This window comes from Notothenia coriiceps, unplaced genomic scaffold (assembly GCF_000735185.1).
Source record: "Notothenia coriiceps isolate Sejong01 unplaced genomic scaffold, NC01 NC01_scaffold00037244, whole genome shotgun sequence".
Classification (NCBI taxonomy): domain Eukaryota; kingdom Metazoa; phylum Chordata; class Actinopteri; order Perciformes; family Nototheniidae; genus Notothenia; species Notothenia coriiceps.
Window position 1 is genome coordinate 5,958,680 of NW_011369945.1, and position 17,193 is coordinate 5,975,872.

Sequence of the window (17,193 nt, forward strand, 5' to 3'; positions counted from 1 at the left end):
TCACTTAAAGGTCTCCTATCATTCTATTTTTAGGCATATATTATGGGTCTCAGATATATACAAATATATAAAAAACATGTCTATGAAGTGTTTTGTTCAAAATACCAAACAGATCATGCATTTTAGACATCCCTGTATTCCAGCCCTGTTAGAAAAGGACTGATACTGGGTCCTTAGCTTTAAAAGAAAATAAGAGGAGGAGGCGGAGCTAATGCCTGCCCAGAATTCTACGAGATACAGCTAAATGCTGCCGTGATTAAACGCCATATCATGTTCCAAACCACATCGAGGATTCTCTCTGAAACAGTATGGAGCTCAAAGGATTTCTCTCTTGCCGGTTATACCACAAGGTGAGTTCCTTTTTATTTCCTGCTTCTTCACACACATGCTCTCCATTACAGGTTAGCTCTGAGTGTTAGCGATGCTAATGTAAACACCGACCATATTACGTCCAAAACAGTCGGGCATTGTTTCTGATAGCAACGTTTCTGATAGGGCCGTGGGTCCACATTTCAGATATTACGTCATATCGGACGCAAATCTGGATCAGCTCCGTTGTAGCCCGTTTTTAGAGATTTGGGTACGGAGGTTTTATTTGCTGACGCTGCGTGAGTTCCCCGACACACCGGGGACACATCTTTATGTATAAAAAAAATTAAAAAGTGCATTTTGCATGATAGGTCCCCTTTAAAACAATATCCTAAATGTTGTTTAACATAGAAACACACTTCTCTCTTGGGTGATGTATAGGATTATGTTATGAAATCCCATTTTCATTGTTTTTTAATAGTACAATACCAAAAATATACATTTTCAATCAAAAAGTATGATATGGAATTAGATATTTCCAAATAGGAAAAGAGTTGGGGACCCCCTACCTGGCATGACCTCATCCTCCTCTCGCCACTCTTCATTATCGGCGTTGCGGAGGAATCGTGCAGCGGTCCTGGGGAAGTGGTGGTATGCCAGTCTGCAGTATTTCTCTCTGATAAACAGCGCTCCGAGGATACTTATGGCTGCCTGCTCATAATCCTCAACTGTGATCTGGAGGGGGCAAAAGTTCGTCTTTAGATTTGTTGAAAAATGTAAAAAAAAAAAAGGAGAAATGCTTAAAACATGGGTAAGAAGATGGCCTTTCCCCTGACACCCCTTAAGCCAAACCTTTTTAATATATTTATCTAGAACACTTCCTGGTGATAAATGACCAACCTCCCTGGGTCCTTACAATAGGTACAGACTTAAATTAGTTTTTGAGTGCCTATTTGTTTTTGCTTTCTTTGTCAGCTCTTTTGAAATGCTGTTAATCCTCTTTGAGTGCTGGAGATGAATCTACAGTTACAGGTTCGTATTATTTTTAGTCAATGTGTGTCAACATGCTGGAGTGTTAGTCCTGTTTACCCCTGCACAGTAGTCTCCACTGATGGTTACTCTCTGGAAGTCTGGAAAGTTCTCTGGAGGAAAAGGCTCAGGTGTGGTTGGGGGGATCAACGGGGCACGAGGAAAGGCCTGAACACCACCAACAGTCGACTGTGAACGCTTCAACATGAAACTCTTCATCCTAGTCACACACATGAAAGGACAACTCAAATTAAAACTGCAAAACAATAATAATTGTTTTCGATGTTAGGACGTATAGGATGTGCAGAAAGAGAGGTGTTTTCAATCAAACCCACTTCTTAGCACACTCTTCAGAAAACTGTGCAGCCAGCTCCCTCTCCAGGGTCCTCTGCCTGTCCTCATGCAGACCGATGGGACAGTCCTCCTGCACGTTGAACAGAGACAGAGCTTCCTTGTTGTCTTCCTCCTTCAGAGCAGAGGCGTACACCTGCTCTGCTCGCAGACGTACTTTCTCACCCACCTCGCTCATCGAAATCTTTTGGAAAAGCCTAGGCATATCTGAGAAAGTCAAGAAAGATTGAAGTTTTGGTCAATGTTTTTTTTGTCCTAAATGTTGTGCTTAATAAAAGGAAATCTGCAAAGTTAAACACATTTGAGTCCACATTGCAATATAGTATATGGTGGTTTATAATTGTGAATAATAGGTCATTATTTCTCATTGCAAGGGTACTGAAAGATTTAGTATACTGTTTGCTTATATTCGAATGACATTCAGTTCAGATGAAGGAATATGTTTTTTTAATCTGAGCATATTGCTAACATGTTGTATATGATATCCCAGGAGAAATAATATTATGTTAGTGGTTGCAATACATTCAAATATAAACAAGGTAAACAGGAGACCTGTGAAAATGAGTTTGAGGTAGGGGTTGGCGGGGTTTAGGTGAGGAACTTGGCATGTTTCGCAATGCCACCTCATAACTCACGAGTAAACATGTCATGAGTGACAACGTGTTCTGCCAACGTGCCGGACAAGTTACAGTAAACACATCGTCACTGTCAGAGCTGTCCTAGACTGGCAGTGACCCCTCAACCCCCGGGGTCACCTATTCTGACATTACGCAGCACAGTGAAAAGGATGAAACATGACCATATCATCACAGTTTTTAGTTTGTATGACGCATACGTAGTACAACGGTTTTTAGCATTGCATTATCCTGTCGTTCAGATAAGATATGAATTTGTCTTTTATGTCAATTAATGACTGCTATTTTGTTAAACATGATTTTTTTAGAAGATTGTTAACAGTTGAGTATCCTGATAATACAGCTTTGACTTTAAATGGTAACAAATGTTTGACCCTTTGTTAGAACAGCAATTATTTGCATACCATATTTTCAGTTCCCTTGACCTTTTGGTTTGAGCTGAGCCTCGATCATACCAATGGCAGGAACTAGGGTCCTATTTTTATCCGTGAGACCCTGTGAATTCATACTGTATTTTGATCAGCACAAGAAAGTTATTTTTTAAATAGCTTTGCCTGCTTGCTTTATCCCTGCGTTGTGAGAAATATGGCTCCCATCCAACATCCCGTCAATAGCGGAGATGTTTGTCTATACTGATCACCATGTCATCACTGTTACTAAAAGTATAAATGTCGTAGGCAGTTGGTCACTTCGCCTGTTCCAGCATCTATCCTCACTGTGAAAGTATTTAAATCAACAAGCACAAGACAAGATGTGTTGTTGTATCAAATAGCAAACGTCTCTTCTGCAGTCTCACCATCCCGGGTGGTTTACATGCAACTATATCAGTCAACTATCTTGCTCTCACATCATCACAATTTCTCTTGCCTGTTCTTTGGTTATCCAATTTCGGAAGCCGGCATTCTTCACGTACTTCTTAGCGTGTCAACACTCTCTATACTGGAACAGCTGAGATGCCTCTTGGATGACCTTGACTTACCCCCCCCCCCATTATGGAAACCTGAGTCACAAAGGGCCGTCTGAGTATGTCGGCAGGGTCTTTTAGCAAACGTTATGACATTTCAATGAATATGCTGATCAGTACTTTTTGCGTGGCTTTTAATATCACACAAATGCTTACATTAATATAATTCATCAGTAACATCCTTTGTCGAAAGGTGGTATACTACTTTCCCATAGAAAGTGGATTCTCCATTGAATCTCAGACCGTGAGAGTGGACCTCCTATCAACCAGTCATTGTCAACACATTTCATCTTATTGTCGCTACAAAGCTCTATAGTGTAGGAAGCTCTTTCTTTCTCTTACCTTCTGCTGTGAGTTTGGCCATGTTTGGCTCTCTCAGTCTGTGTCTGTTGAGTCAAGTATTTCAGCTTTCATGTGTTTCTTCTAGACTCCCTAGCTCTTAGTTTTGGCTCCACTATTTATCTTTATTTGCCACTTGTGTCCCAGGGAAAACTTTAAAGTGTTGCTGGAAACCTCTTGACACTGTCCAGACTGTCCTCAGGTCTGGTATCTGTGTCTCTCTTTGTTATACGATGCTTCTCTCCTGGGTTTTCACTTCTCCTGCCTCTGTCAGGCTTTGCTCTGCTGTTTATCTGGTCCAGTGTCTGTATGTATAATGCAGCTGCTAGTTGTTGCTGTCAGGATAGTCCCTCCCTGTCTCTATTTTAGGGTTTTGAAAGCGTCATGGCAACAGGGGCAGATAACCCAAGCTGGTATGGCACACCTGGTCCTTACATGTGAGCAGAGATGGGGCATTAAAGAGGCAATACACACTTTAGCTCAGAGGGAATATTAAAGCCCTGGGAAAGTACATTTAAACATTATAATTGTTCCTAGATGACTGATTTTAATCATAGTTTTATCCACTGACCGTGCATCACAAAGGCCATTTATGAAATGTAAACAGTTTTTGTTAAAGCCGTTTATAGAATCCATTATCTACCAAAAGCAAATATCCCCTCTGTTCTTCCTGGTTGAGCTAGCATATGGGTGTAAGCTGCTGCTGTCAATGTGTTAATGGTAGAAAGTCATGTTTGACAAGAAATGTAACTCCCATAATTTGACAAGGGATAGAAAACCACTATGAATGCCATACAGTTAATGCTGCTTCATAGTTAGCTATTCACAATATTGTGTATTACTGTCAACAGTCTCAGTATTAGGTATTAGTATTGTGTAGAAGGATTGAGGTAGACTTTGATTTACCACTACTGTCAAAAGATACATGCATTATATGTTACTTGTTAGATGCTTTTATCCATACTGTGGACAATCCCCACAGGAGCAAAAATAACAAGGGAAGTAGTCAAATACATTTCCTGTTTGAAAAGCTGCAAAAATGTGCTCGTAAACTTCCTGAAAATGCATGAAAGTGAAACGACTTGAATTAAAATGGTTAGTCATAAATGCATTGCACTGTTTAAAGACTGAAAGTGAAATGTAAACTGGCAGAGTGTGATTTTTGTCTGTTAGATGTGGACATAAAACCTAGAAGTTAACAGCTAGCTTGTCTGAATAAACATTAGGTTTTACCTTTTCTGCGTACGATAGCTTCATACCCCTCCATGGAAGACACTCACAAGTTACACACCAGAGAGAGTATTAGTTTAAGATAGAGCTGTTCATTACATGTCACTTGTTAGACGCTTTTATCCAAAGCAACTTACATACTCAATACTGTGGGCAATCCCCACAGGAGCAATTCGGGGTGAAGTGTCTCAGGGACACAACGACATGCTGACTGCAGTGGGGTTTGAACCTGTGACCCCCTGATCCGACCACCAACGCACTAATCCACTGCGCCACACGCCTCCCTGCTACGTACATGCTGTAGTGAGTGTAGTCTGTCAGATGGTGCATGTTTTAATATGTGGAAATTAGAGTTGAGTTACTTTAGTGAGCCTGCTGTTTGTTCTTTGTTTCTTCATGTGTCTGTATAGTAAGTATTTACTCACCTTTCCCAAAGGAGGGTGTAGACTGCTGCTTAACCAGGGGCGTGTCCTTTCTGCTCATTTTGATCTGGATTAAGAAGAACACAAGCTTTAATTAACATTAGACTAACCCATCATTCAGTTATGGATTAAAGGAGACATAAAAAAAAACCTTCATAACACACAAGGGGACGGGTAATAACCGGAAAAGCATGACATGTCTCCTTTAACTGGTTTGGGAGTGGTTTTTCATTTGAAACAGCTCAAAGAAATGTAATGAATACGTTGCTCCATAATAGTTCAGTATTTTACCTTGCATTTAAAAAACGTGTTGTATTGAATTTATTTATCCCTGTATATTCTTTTCTCTTGTATTTGTTTTTTATGATTTTTCGAGTTTTAAGCTATAAGCCTAAACTGTTCTTTGTCGTCGGTGGTGGAAGCAAAGTCATAGGGGACTCTACGAACCGTAAGTGGGTCAGAGGACGATCATAACACTGCTGATTTAAAAACACTTCTTATCCCAGTTTTTATTGCATCCTTTCATAGAGCAAGCTGGCTACCTGTGGTTAAACCTGCAATGCCTTCCTCTTTCAGCGGTTAGTTATTACAAAAACACTGTCAACATGCTTTTGCTACCCCAACAACATCGTCGTAAAGGATAAAGTGATCCCATGTTTGGAGTCTACATGGTGACTTTATGGCCTGAAAACATATTTAAACGTAATATAACGGATTTTTTAAAAGCTTTTTGTCAAGCAATGGATCATAAAGCAAAGTGATTTGTTTTCAGATCTAAAGCAGAAGTAAGATTTCAAAATGGTGCAATATTTAACTAGTTCAGCCAAAGTAATCGCACTTCCTTTCAGTTGGTCAAAACATTTCCTTCACAGCCTTTTTTCTTTTTTCTTTTTGCAATAGAGGGGTCCTTTCAACTCTATTTCTGTAAAGCTTAAACATAATACTGTACTCTGTATACAAGGGCTGGTTTGCCTTCGCTAACTGTACGGAGGCTCCGTCACTGGTACATTTTTATATACAAAGCCATGTTAGGGAAACGTCCATCCAACATCTGCTCCCTGATCTCACGGCGAATTGTAAGTGGCTACTGCCTGAGATCGCATGCTGTAGTTTTATTAAATGTGCCAACTGCTAGGACTGTCTTAGGGAAGACAGCTGTTAGATGCACAGCTCCTCTGTCTTGGAATAGTCTGCAAATTAAATGGAAACTGAGCAATCTGGTGCCACTATATGTTTTTGAAGCTCGGTTGGATGCTACTCAATCGGATGCTGTGGATAGTTATTGTAAATTGTAATCCCTGTAATGATGCTGGATGATGTCCTTTTTGTTGTTCTGTTGTTTTATGTTTTTATGTTTCATGTGGAACCTACTTGAGCAGGTCTCCCTTGAAAAAGAGATCAATGATCTCAAGGGATTCACCTGGATAAATACAGATTTGAAATGAAAATACTGGATAGTAAATTCTGAAAAAATTGAAGTCAAGACGATTTTTTTAAATTCTTTCTAATTATTTTTGGAAGTATGCATATGGCCAAGATTGATATGAGCCGTAGTTTTTGAATGCTCATAACATTTTGGAAGTACACAAAAAGAAGCCATCAATGAAACAAGATATTGTCTATCTGAGTATAGTGGTAAGAGGTCGGCTTCAAAAAGGGATTAAAGTTAGAAATTCTAACTACTAACTCAAACTAAGATACGTTTGAACCTACGCAAAGTTACTGCAATTTAGTGCAACACATCCAAGTTGGTTGAGCTCTATAAGAATGGTCCACTAGTGCGACTAAACCACACTGGTGAATGTTAGTTGTCTGATCTAGAGTTCAACCTTAGAGATGACAGACACTTGCGAGAGTAAAAGAAGTAGAAGAAAAAAAAACAAGGCTGGCAGTCGGTTGAGAAAGTTTCCAAACATATGCTCTGGTGGTTCTGGAATTTCCTGTTTCTTTTTTTTTCTTTTTGTTCAGTCAAAGAGCTTTTATAAACACACATTACAACATTGAGCAACAACACTGAGTCACACCTCTGTGTGGTTTGTTTCTATTTAGGTATTTGAATGTTCCTAGAATTTACCAGCTAATGTGGCAGCTGAGGTAATAGGAAGCTAGTATTCCCTTATAAGGAGGTTTGAATATCTAAGCCTTGAAATGAGTCATTTCTGACCACAGGATGATACAAACATGACAAGTAAACACGAAGTCATCCTTTCATTTCTTTGTAAAGGCACGTTGAGGCTTGACGCATTACTTGGGAAATACCGAGTTGTGTCATGATTTTGGAATGCTTGCTGCAGTGTGGCATTTCAGTCATACACTATATATTAGAAACTGGTTTGAACTGTTCAGCTTACTGCATCGCTATTATGCTGCCAGAATTATCAAAGAGATAAGAGAGAATGCTGTTGTAGGTGCTTCCCTATTTACATTACATGTCATTACTGTGGACAATCCCCACAGGAGCAATTTGAAGTGTCTTGCCCAGGGACACAACGACATGCTGACTGCAGTGGGATTCGAACTTGCTATCCTCTGATTCGAGAGTCCATCATACTATCCACTGAGCCTCAGCCTCCTACAATTTATTTAGTTGTTATTTAAATTTGGCACATTCACGATGATGGACACAAGCGGCCGAGATGGGTTTTCCCCACAGGGTGGCTGGTGTCTCCCTTAGGGATAAGGTGAGAAGTTCAGTCATCCGGGAGGGACTCAGAGTTGAACCGCTCCTCCTTCGCGTCGAAAGGAGCCAGTTGAGGTGGTTCGGGCACCTAGTGAGGATGCCACCTGGGCGCCTCCCTAGTGAGGTCTTCAAGGCACGTCCAGCTGGGAAGAGACCAAGGGGTAGACCTAGGACCAGGTGGAGGGATTATATCTCTTCTCTGGCCTGGGAGCGCCTTGGGATCCCCCAGTCAGAGCTGGTTGATGTGGCCAGGGAAAGGAACGTTTGGGGCTCTCTGCTGGAACTGATACCCCCGTGACCCGATCACGGATAAGCGGGAGAAGATGGATGGATGGACATTCACGATGACTGTGCATTTTTAGAAAGTGTGGTCACCAAGATTACAGAAATTGTACTTTTGCAATATTTGTGGTCAAACATTATTGTAACATTATTACAAAAAGCGTATTGTTATCTAAACTTTGCTGTTGACTGTTGCAGTTGTAGTGGGATATTAAGTTACACTATAATGGGGCTAACATGTTGTTCAGTGCACTCTCATTTGATTGTCCTCTGATGCACATAAAGACATTTTTACCCATGATACCGATTAAACAAATCTCTGTGGTTTGGTTGGTCCATCACTTTAGTCCAGACTTTATTATCTCAACAATTGGATGATTTGCCAAATAACTTGGTACTGACATTCATGGTTCTTTGAAGTCCTAATAACTTTGATGATCCTCTGACTTCTAATGCAACAATAAAGTATGCATTTTACATTTTAAGTAGTTTCAAACTATTTTAGTACACACATTCATGTCCCGCTCAGGATACATTTGTATATCTAAAAGTAAAACCCCAATATGTGGATTTATGACCAAACAGTTTGTCACTTTATGGCACCAATTTCCCTCATCCTTGGCTGTGTTTAGTTCTAATCATGTTAAAGTCGGTTTGAACAGACTTTGCTGCCGCGGACGTTAAATTAATATAATGTAGTATTATCTGGTTTTCCTCATATTGCTGTGTGTAAGAACAAATACAAGAGACAGTCAAGTTCAATAATGATTCATAAATATCGATCATATAGTATTTAAAGGTAGGGTGGGTAAGAATGGAGAAACCAGCTCGAGTGCGCTAGAATTTGAAAATACACAACCGGGAAAAAATCTGCCTCTTCCTTACAGAGCCCCTCCTCCAACACACACGAACGCGCACATGACCAATGAGGGCACGAGATAAGTTTGTGCACAGATGGAAGGCTGACAGGCAGGTAGGCCATCCAGTTACTTTAGCCGGGCCGGCTCAGATGATTGGTCGTGCTTTTTACAGAACCACGGCTTCCACAGATGACATTTTTTTATGTATTTATTGTCAAAGCATTTAATTTATTCATTGCTATCGAGATGTTAAGAGCATTCCATGGAATATAACAAAAAGTGTTTTTGAAGTGAATTACATACCCCACCTTTAAGTAAAGGACTTTTTTCATAGTTCTTTAAAGATACAATTATGCACCTTCTAAACAACAAAAAAGACAAATATTTCAAAACAAGCAGGCATTAGTATATAATAGTCGAAAGATGGTTTTAAATAGTAGTATTACACTAAGTAAATGAGCATATGCATTTTCCTCTGATGCTCATGCTTGGATAGGTTAATGTAAATCAAGATTAACATTTTGTAACTGTTTCTCCAGCTGTATGCAAATGACCTACTCTTGTACGTCCATTTTCCTAAACAGGAATGTTATCCCTCTAATGAGACCTGGCTTGTCTCTGGAATGTGCAGAAACAAGAGCGAAGGCCAGAATATACTGAACAGACTTACAGAGGAAGAGCTGAGGCTAAGACATGTAAACAATTGTTTGACCGTTCATTACATTACAACTAAAACTCAGTTATAAAGTGAAATAACTTAAAATGTTCCTATTCGTCTATTCTTATGCCTCCCTAGATGCTTACTTATCTGGAACAAAAAACGAGTCATCAAACCCTAGAGTCAAGTAAGGGTTAGAGAAAGAATGCCAGAGTGATTTAAATTACAAGACGTGACTGTAGATACAAGAGCAACAGAAAGAGAAGTACAAAACTCAGGTGCAAAGAATAGTTGTGATGGCAGCTTACTTACTGTTTGAGGGCTGTCAAAAACAACTCTTGTGACTGTAGAGAGCCTTTTCAGGAATCACCAGACAGAAGGCAAGTCTTTGCAATGAAGCCTCTTCTTGCCTGCAGACAAACAGGGTGTTTCCTCTTTCACTTCCAGTCTGAACAAGTGTACCCTGTGCACATTTTAAAAAGCTTGAAGATCCAGTGTTGAAATTAGTTTCAGGAAGTGATCTGTATCTATGTTGCTCACTGTAGTAGAGGAAGTGCTGAAGGAGGCTTGTATTTGCACCAGTACTTGTGCCCCTTTTTTCAAGTGCATGGAAACTATTCGTAGACCACACCCATCTTTGTTTAACCAGGATGTATCTGCAGCTCATTGTGCTGGAAAGGTTTCTGATTGCACAAAAGAATGTGCATAAAGCACCTGTGGCAGTCAGATCAAAGTTAGAGCTAAATAGTGTGCTTTCTTTCTCAATTTAAGGCTACATTTTTTCAGAAGTTAATGTTGACATCCACAGGAAAGGAAGTCAAATGAATTCAACTTCGCCTTGATCTGGCCTTGTGACACATGTCAGGGTCAGAGGCCACCGCGACTGGATCTCCTGAACAAAAGTGATCAATGTTGAAAGACCCAAAACACTCAATAATGCTTAGTTACATCACTGAGATCCAGATCTACTCGTCTTGTTACCTTACCTTATCAATATTATACAGAATTGTTAAGAAGGTAGATAAGAAGGTACGGCACGCCTATAATATGATGATATTGATCTTGATATTTTTCATGCCAACATGACAGAACATACGTCTCTGTTACATAATACAGTTACATTAAATGTATTATATTTCCTGTCAAAACATATTTAAAGATACACCCTGAGGAACTGAATTGTTTTTAAATGTCATAGACTAAATGATGAATGTAGAAAATAATTTGCAGATTATTGGTAAAAAGAATGTTACTTGCAGCCTAACTAAAGCTTTACTGTTATACTTTTGTTAACCGTAACACTTATCTAGAGATGTGTAGTAGGGCAAATGCTTCATTTTAACAGAGGAAAAAAGGTACCTGGAATGGCTTTACTAAAATAAGTTACTGTCAATTTTACAAAAAGCAAATAAAAATCAGTGGTACACATTTGTCTTTGGTTTACCTGTAGTATTCTAGTCATGGCAGAGGTGGTTACTGTGTGGTGGACTAAAGCTTACAACACCACCTTCTGGATAGAAAATGAAAATCATCCATCAGTAAAGTCCCTCTCATGGCCTCCCTCATGGCTGGATCCAAATGTGTATTCTGTGTTTTGGAGCGTAGTTGTATCCTTTTTTATGTTTTATATGTCTTTTTAACATTCAGCATGTGGAAACGCACCCTTAATACCAGATTAGCTGAAGCAGGATCCCAGTTAAAGCGAACCTTTAAAGCTCCGGTCTGTGCAGACTGGAATTTAAAGAACAATAGACCGTAACCCAAACAGTGAAAATCTAAAACTGCAGTAAGTTGTTGTAAAATGAGCAATTTAGATACACTTCGAGCCGATTTCCTTTTGAATATTGGGTAACACTTTATATTAAGGTACACAAATTAACCATCAAACTAGTTGTTAATTAACATGCATATTAGCAGTATATTGGCTCTTTATTAGTCATTAAAAAACACTTATTAATGCCTTATTCTACAAGACCATATTCTACAAGTAATAAGCCATTAGTTGAGAGTTTTTCCTCAATAGCCCTCTAATTAGTGCTTATTTATTGCAAGTAAGGAAGTTGTTGTACATGAGTTTTGGTCTTAATATGCTCTGCTCAATATGGGCCTAATAAGGCAGTAGTAAGGGGGGGAGCTGAGAGAGGAGCTGTGGATTATTGTTATTGATTAATGCATCAGTGTTTCTTAGGGTCAAAAACACTAAACTCACAACTTAAAATGAAAGCGTTTTAGTTTATTTAATAAAAGAGCACATGTTCAATGTGAAAAGAGACAGTAGATATAGATTAGTTGCAATTTGGTGCTATATATATACAGTATATATATATATACAGTTGCAACAAAAAGTATGTGAACCCTTTGGAATTACCTGGATTTCTGCATAAGTTGGTTATAAAATGGAGGAAGCCAGTGCTGTCCAGAAAAAAACATTGCTGCACGTTTGAAGTTTGCAAAAGAGCACCTGGATGTTCCACAGCACTACTGGCAAAATATTCTGTGGACAGATGAAACCAAAGTTGAGTTGTTTGGAAGGAACACACAATGCTATGTGTGGAGAAAAAAAGGCACAGCACACCAACATCAAAACCTCATCCCAACTGTGAAGTATGGTGGAGGGAGCATCATGGTTTGGGGCTGCTTTGCTGCCTCAGGGCCTGGACAGATTGCCATCATCGACGGAAAAATATCAAGACATTTTGCTGGAGAACTTAAGGCCATCTGTCCACCAATTGAAGCTCAACAGAAGATGGGTGATGCAACAGGACAACGACCCAAAGCACAGAAGTAAATCAACAACAGAATGGCTTCAACAGAAGAAAATACGCCTTCTGGAGTGGCCCAGTCAGAGTCCTGACCTCAACCCAATTGAGATGCTGTGGCATGACCTCAAGAGAGCGATTCACACCAGACATCCCAAGAATATTGCTGAACTGAAACAGTTTTGTAAAGAGGAATGGTCCAAAATTCCTCCTGACCGTTGTGCAGGTCTGATATGCAACTATAGGAAACGTTTGGTTGAGGTTATTGCTGCCAAAGGAGGGTCAACCAGTTATTAAATCCAAGGGTTCCACCCTGCACTGTGAATGTTTACATGGTGTGTTCAATAAAAACATAAAAACATATAATTGTTTGTGTGGTTTTAGCTTAAGCAGACTGTGTTTGTCTATTGTTGTGACTTAGATGAAGATCAGAACACATTTTATGACCAATTTATGCAGAAATCCAGGTAGTTCCAAAGGGTTCACATAAGTTCCGTGAGGTCAGCCATAGGATTCTGCAGAGTTGCTGAGAAGCCTAAAGTAGGCGGTATCGGCCACTGCCGTCTCGACAGTGACGTCAGAGTTAACTCCGCCTGCTCCAGCCTGATCCAAATAAGGGCAAAGAGGCGGAGCCGAGGCGGGACCTGCTGCCACCGAGCTGAAAGCTCCAGAGCTAGCTGAGGCTACCGAGCTAAGCTAACATGCCACTGCCGTCACATTTTACGTTTCTAAGGTATGTGTAAAATGTGACGGCAGTGGCATGTTAGCTTAGCTCGGTAGCCTCAGCTAGCTCTGGAGCTTTCAGCTCGGTGGCAGCAGGTCCNAGGCCTACAGCTTTCATGCTTAAAACATAACTTGGTTTTTAAATGAAAGAGGGATCATACACGAACAACATAACGGGTTAGGGCTAACCCTATTACAACAGAGATCAACAACCGATAGCAGGGCCTATGCACAGAATGCAGCTATTCAATACTCATTCTTGTTTAAGAATATGAGCGTGTCTACTTGCTCAGGAGAGAGCCGGGTGCGATTCACAATCAGGCCAGCTGTAGAGAAGACCCTCTCAGCTGGAATTTGGACATAAGATGAGGTTTGAGTCTGAGTGATCTGCGTGTAGGGAGGGGCAGCAGCCATATCATTAGCTAGAACTAGCTAGATCTGATGGATTTGGACATAAACGCGAGTGAAGTATAACGGGACGAGAGAGAGAAGCATGAAGCACATTGTTTACAACATAAGGGCGAAACATATAAAGCTTTCAAAGTTTGAAACTCAAACAAGTTTCATACACAACTGCATTCATCTGCAATTATATAAACACTTCATAATCATTTAATTAAAGTGGACCTATCATCCTATATTTGAATAATATAGTGTAGGACCATACCTATATAAGGCATATTTATACTTTTTATTTTTCAAAATACCAAACAGATCATGCATTTTAGCCATTCCTCATTTCGCTCAATTTAACACTGTCTTTTCATGGGCTGATTCTGTGAGAACAGCACCATCTACAGGCCTGGCATATGTACTACAGCGTCTCCAGCGCTTTCCAACGGCAATGTCCGTGGCTGTCTCCTCCTTATTGGCGGAGTTGGCCCAATAGCCGTAGCGCCACTTCTGTGACGTCACAGAAGTGTTCAAATCTGGATCAGTCTGTATCAGATCCGTTGCAGCCCCTTTTTAAGAGATTTGGGTATGGAGGGAAATAGAGAGGGTTGTGTTTTCTGACACTCGGTGAGTTCCCACCGAAACAATAGTGGGCAAATAATATTATAAAAAATGATGTTTGATATGATAAAAACCTTAAAGGGGACACATATTCATGTATACAAGCCGTACAAAAGTGCATTTTGCAGGATAGGTCCCCTTTAAGGTTTTTATCATATCAAACATCATTTTTTATAATATTATTTGCCCACTATTGTTTCCATCCATTCACGGTGTTTGCTGCAGCGCCGCATAGCCATGACCCTCTTAATGTCAATTAAATGGCAGTTTAATACGATCCCATGTCTAGATAAGTGACCAAGACACTTTCACACAAATGGTGTCAATCATACTGTTTTATTAGTTTATAATATTTACTCATTTTGCGTTTTGTCTTTCTTATTTTTTACGTTTGACCTGAATTGAATGTCTGTTGTGTGCCATATTGTTAAAGCACTTTGAGCTGCATCTGTGTAAGAAAAGCACTGTACAAATGAAATTATTATTATTATTATTATTACCAGGTCATGATAACATTTCAGTATCACTGGGCAGCTTCGGGCGGCTGTGATGGTTTCCTCTTGCTCTGTGGGGCTGTTTGCTTTATGCATAGTACTGAAGTTGTTACAATAAAAAAATGTTTTTATGACAAGCGTTTAAACTGAGAGTTAGAGAGCAACATGTTTACATATCTGCTTGAATTGTTTTTTCCTCAAAGCTACAAGCTCCTGCCATGAATCATTTTATTGGCGCCTTCATCCCTCTCATGTCCCAATAGAGCTTATTGGTAGATTCAGAGGAAAAACAAGCTGAGACTATTTTGTCAGACTCTCTCAGCCAACGATGTGCCGAGCAAACAAATATATCAAAATGATTGAGGGAAAAACTATAACAGTAAGATATCCAAATCCCACAGATACCTTTGGCTGGAGGCGTCATAGTAAGAATGTTGTTTACTACAAAGTAATAATGACGACTTTAATAGACAAAATATCCATATCACACGGTTTGTGTTTCAAACGGCTGCACTTTTTCACACTTAATCACATTCAGTTGAAACACAAGAGGCTAAAGTGCAGTTAAGATAACATTTAAAGATAAAATCATAACTGCAATGAAATGAATCTTTGTGTTTGAGCGAGTGATAGCGCTCCCAATTAGTTTTTCAGGATTATCTGTATCTTTAAATGTTGTTTAATAATAAGAGGCTGACCTTTTTAAAGACATCACTAAATAGTTCTGCATTGATATAAACATTAGCAAAATGATCTCCTATTAAAATAGAATGAGCCATATGTGAAAGTGTGGAAAATGAATGATAACGTGAGCACGGATATTACTAAAATCAGCTGTACACAACAAGTGTGTTCTGTTACAGAGATGGTCGCTAGCGTTTGCTCAACATCATATATTGTGTTATCAACTTACGCAATAAACACACAGCGAAACTCTGGGTTATTTCCCTCTGGACATTTGAGTTGTTTCTAAGATGGCAGTAAAAAAAATGGTGCGTTTTGCAATTCAACATTTTAGTATCATTCTGTTTTTATTGCTGTCTTTTGTGTTCATTTCAACAAGTAATACATTTCAGCAGTACCGAAAAACTGAATCTGAGTACACTTTAATATCTGTTTATTTATCACAAGTACTATCACTTTTTCCATATACAACTTTTATTTAGCAAACAGCAACATATGCAAAATGGGATGCTTTCTTTGTAGCTGACCTTTTTTTGCAGAATCCCGCGCAACGATGTATAGAAGAGTCATGTGACATTCGATTTTTGTTGACACAACATCAGCCAGAGACTGCCTGATTGCTGTTATCAATGCATTATAGCGACTAATATTTGCCCATAATAAAATAATCCTACCTTTCCCTTCAGGTTCCAAGGGGCAGCAGATGATCACCAACTGGGGCCCCGCAGCCTTTTCTGACGCAGAGCTCAGTCATAGGCAGAAGAAATGGCAGGAGACGAAGAACGAGAGCCAGGCCTAGTAGAGCCGGACTGCAAACATGTCTAATAATCACAAGAGAAGAAGAGAGGGCTGCTGGGAGATACGGTCTGCGATACGATGTGTTTAAGTAACGACTGGAAGACAGAGTTCTCTGATGACTGGGTTTTAAGTAGAATCCAAATTCAAGATTTACCAAGGTGATACGAGGCATTTTATGATTAGGGGGCATTAAGTAATGCGTTACTTTATGCCTTTTATAATCTTCACTGAGAACCAGCACATGCTTTTGAACAAGTCTGTCGTACATTAAATGAAAGGAGCAAAACAGAAAGTCAAGTCACATTTTCACAAAATGAAAGCTCCCTTTTTAGCTTTGTTGTCAAATGTATTGATCGCCATGCCAGTTGCTTGCTCTTTTATAATTGAGCAGCTTACAATGTAAAGTGGTAATGTGTTTAAAGTCCACTGAGTGGGAACTACAGGGTGTAAGATATTTATAAAGTTTGAGGAGCACATTGGCAAAGTGTTGGGTCATTAACTGATTTTTAACCCTAACAACCACCACAGATAACAAAAGGCGCTTTCACACCGGAGTACTTTTCACCGTACTTTCCCCTTTTAGTTCCGATAGTTTCTGGGATTTTGCATTCACACCAAAAAGAGAACTTGGTTCATGAGAACTTTTACCCCCTTTTTAGTGCCTGCTAGAGAGGTTGTACTTTCCTGGGGAGAAAAAAGTTGCAATTCCTGATTGGCTTGGCGAATTGCAAACCACGCCCCGTAAAACTCGGAAAGGTTTTGTGAAGCCACCATTGTATTTGCTGGCATTAGCATTATTAGCATTAGCCCCGCGCACCAACAGAGAGAGAATAACACAAAAGAAAACATGGGAGCGGTGGAGATGAGGAGGTGTCGGCGTTCTGGCGATTTACTCTGAAGGCTTCAGTAGAAGCTGCTGGGAAGTCCCAGCAGCTTCTACTGAAGCCAGTCCCTAACTCCTA

At 39.8% G+C, this 17,193-nt stretch overlaps 1 protein-coding gene across 2 annotated transcripts in view; it reads right to left on the reverse strand.

Annotated features, from left to right (window-relative positions):
- The window catches only part of LOC104964542 (AMP deaminase 3-like), a 21,888-nt gene extending 11,583 nt beyond the window's left edge, over positions 1-10,305 (reverse strand). The window contains exons 1-5 of one of the 2 annotated variants that reach the window (XM_010793357.1): positions 10,072-10,305; positions 5,283-5,346; positions 1,674-1,896; positions 1,399-1,558; positions 879-1,044 (exon numbers count right to left, since the gene is read on the reverse strand). In XM_010793357.1, coding sequence (XP_010791659.1) covers positions 879-1,044; positions 1,399-1,558; positions 1,674-1,896; positions 5,283-5,340 — 607 coding nt within the window. In that variant the 5' untranslated portion in view covers positions 5,341-5,346; positions 10,072-10,305. Of the gene's footprint in view, positions 1-878; positions 1,045-1,398; positions 1,559-1,673; positions 1,897-3,630; positions 3,891-5,282; positions 5,347-10,071 lie in introns of those variants that run through there. The other variant, XM_010793358.1, reaches the window with a different exon arrangement.
- Between the last annotated feature and the right edge of the window lie 6,888 nt (positions 10,306-17,193).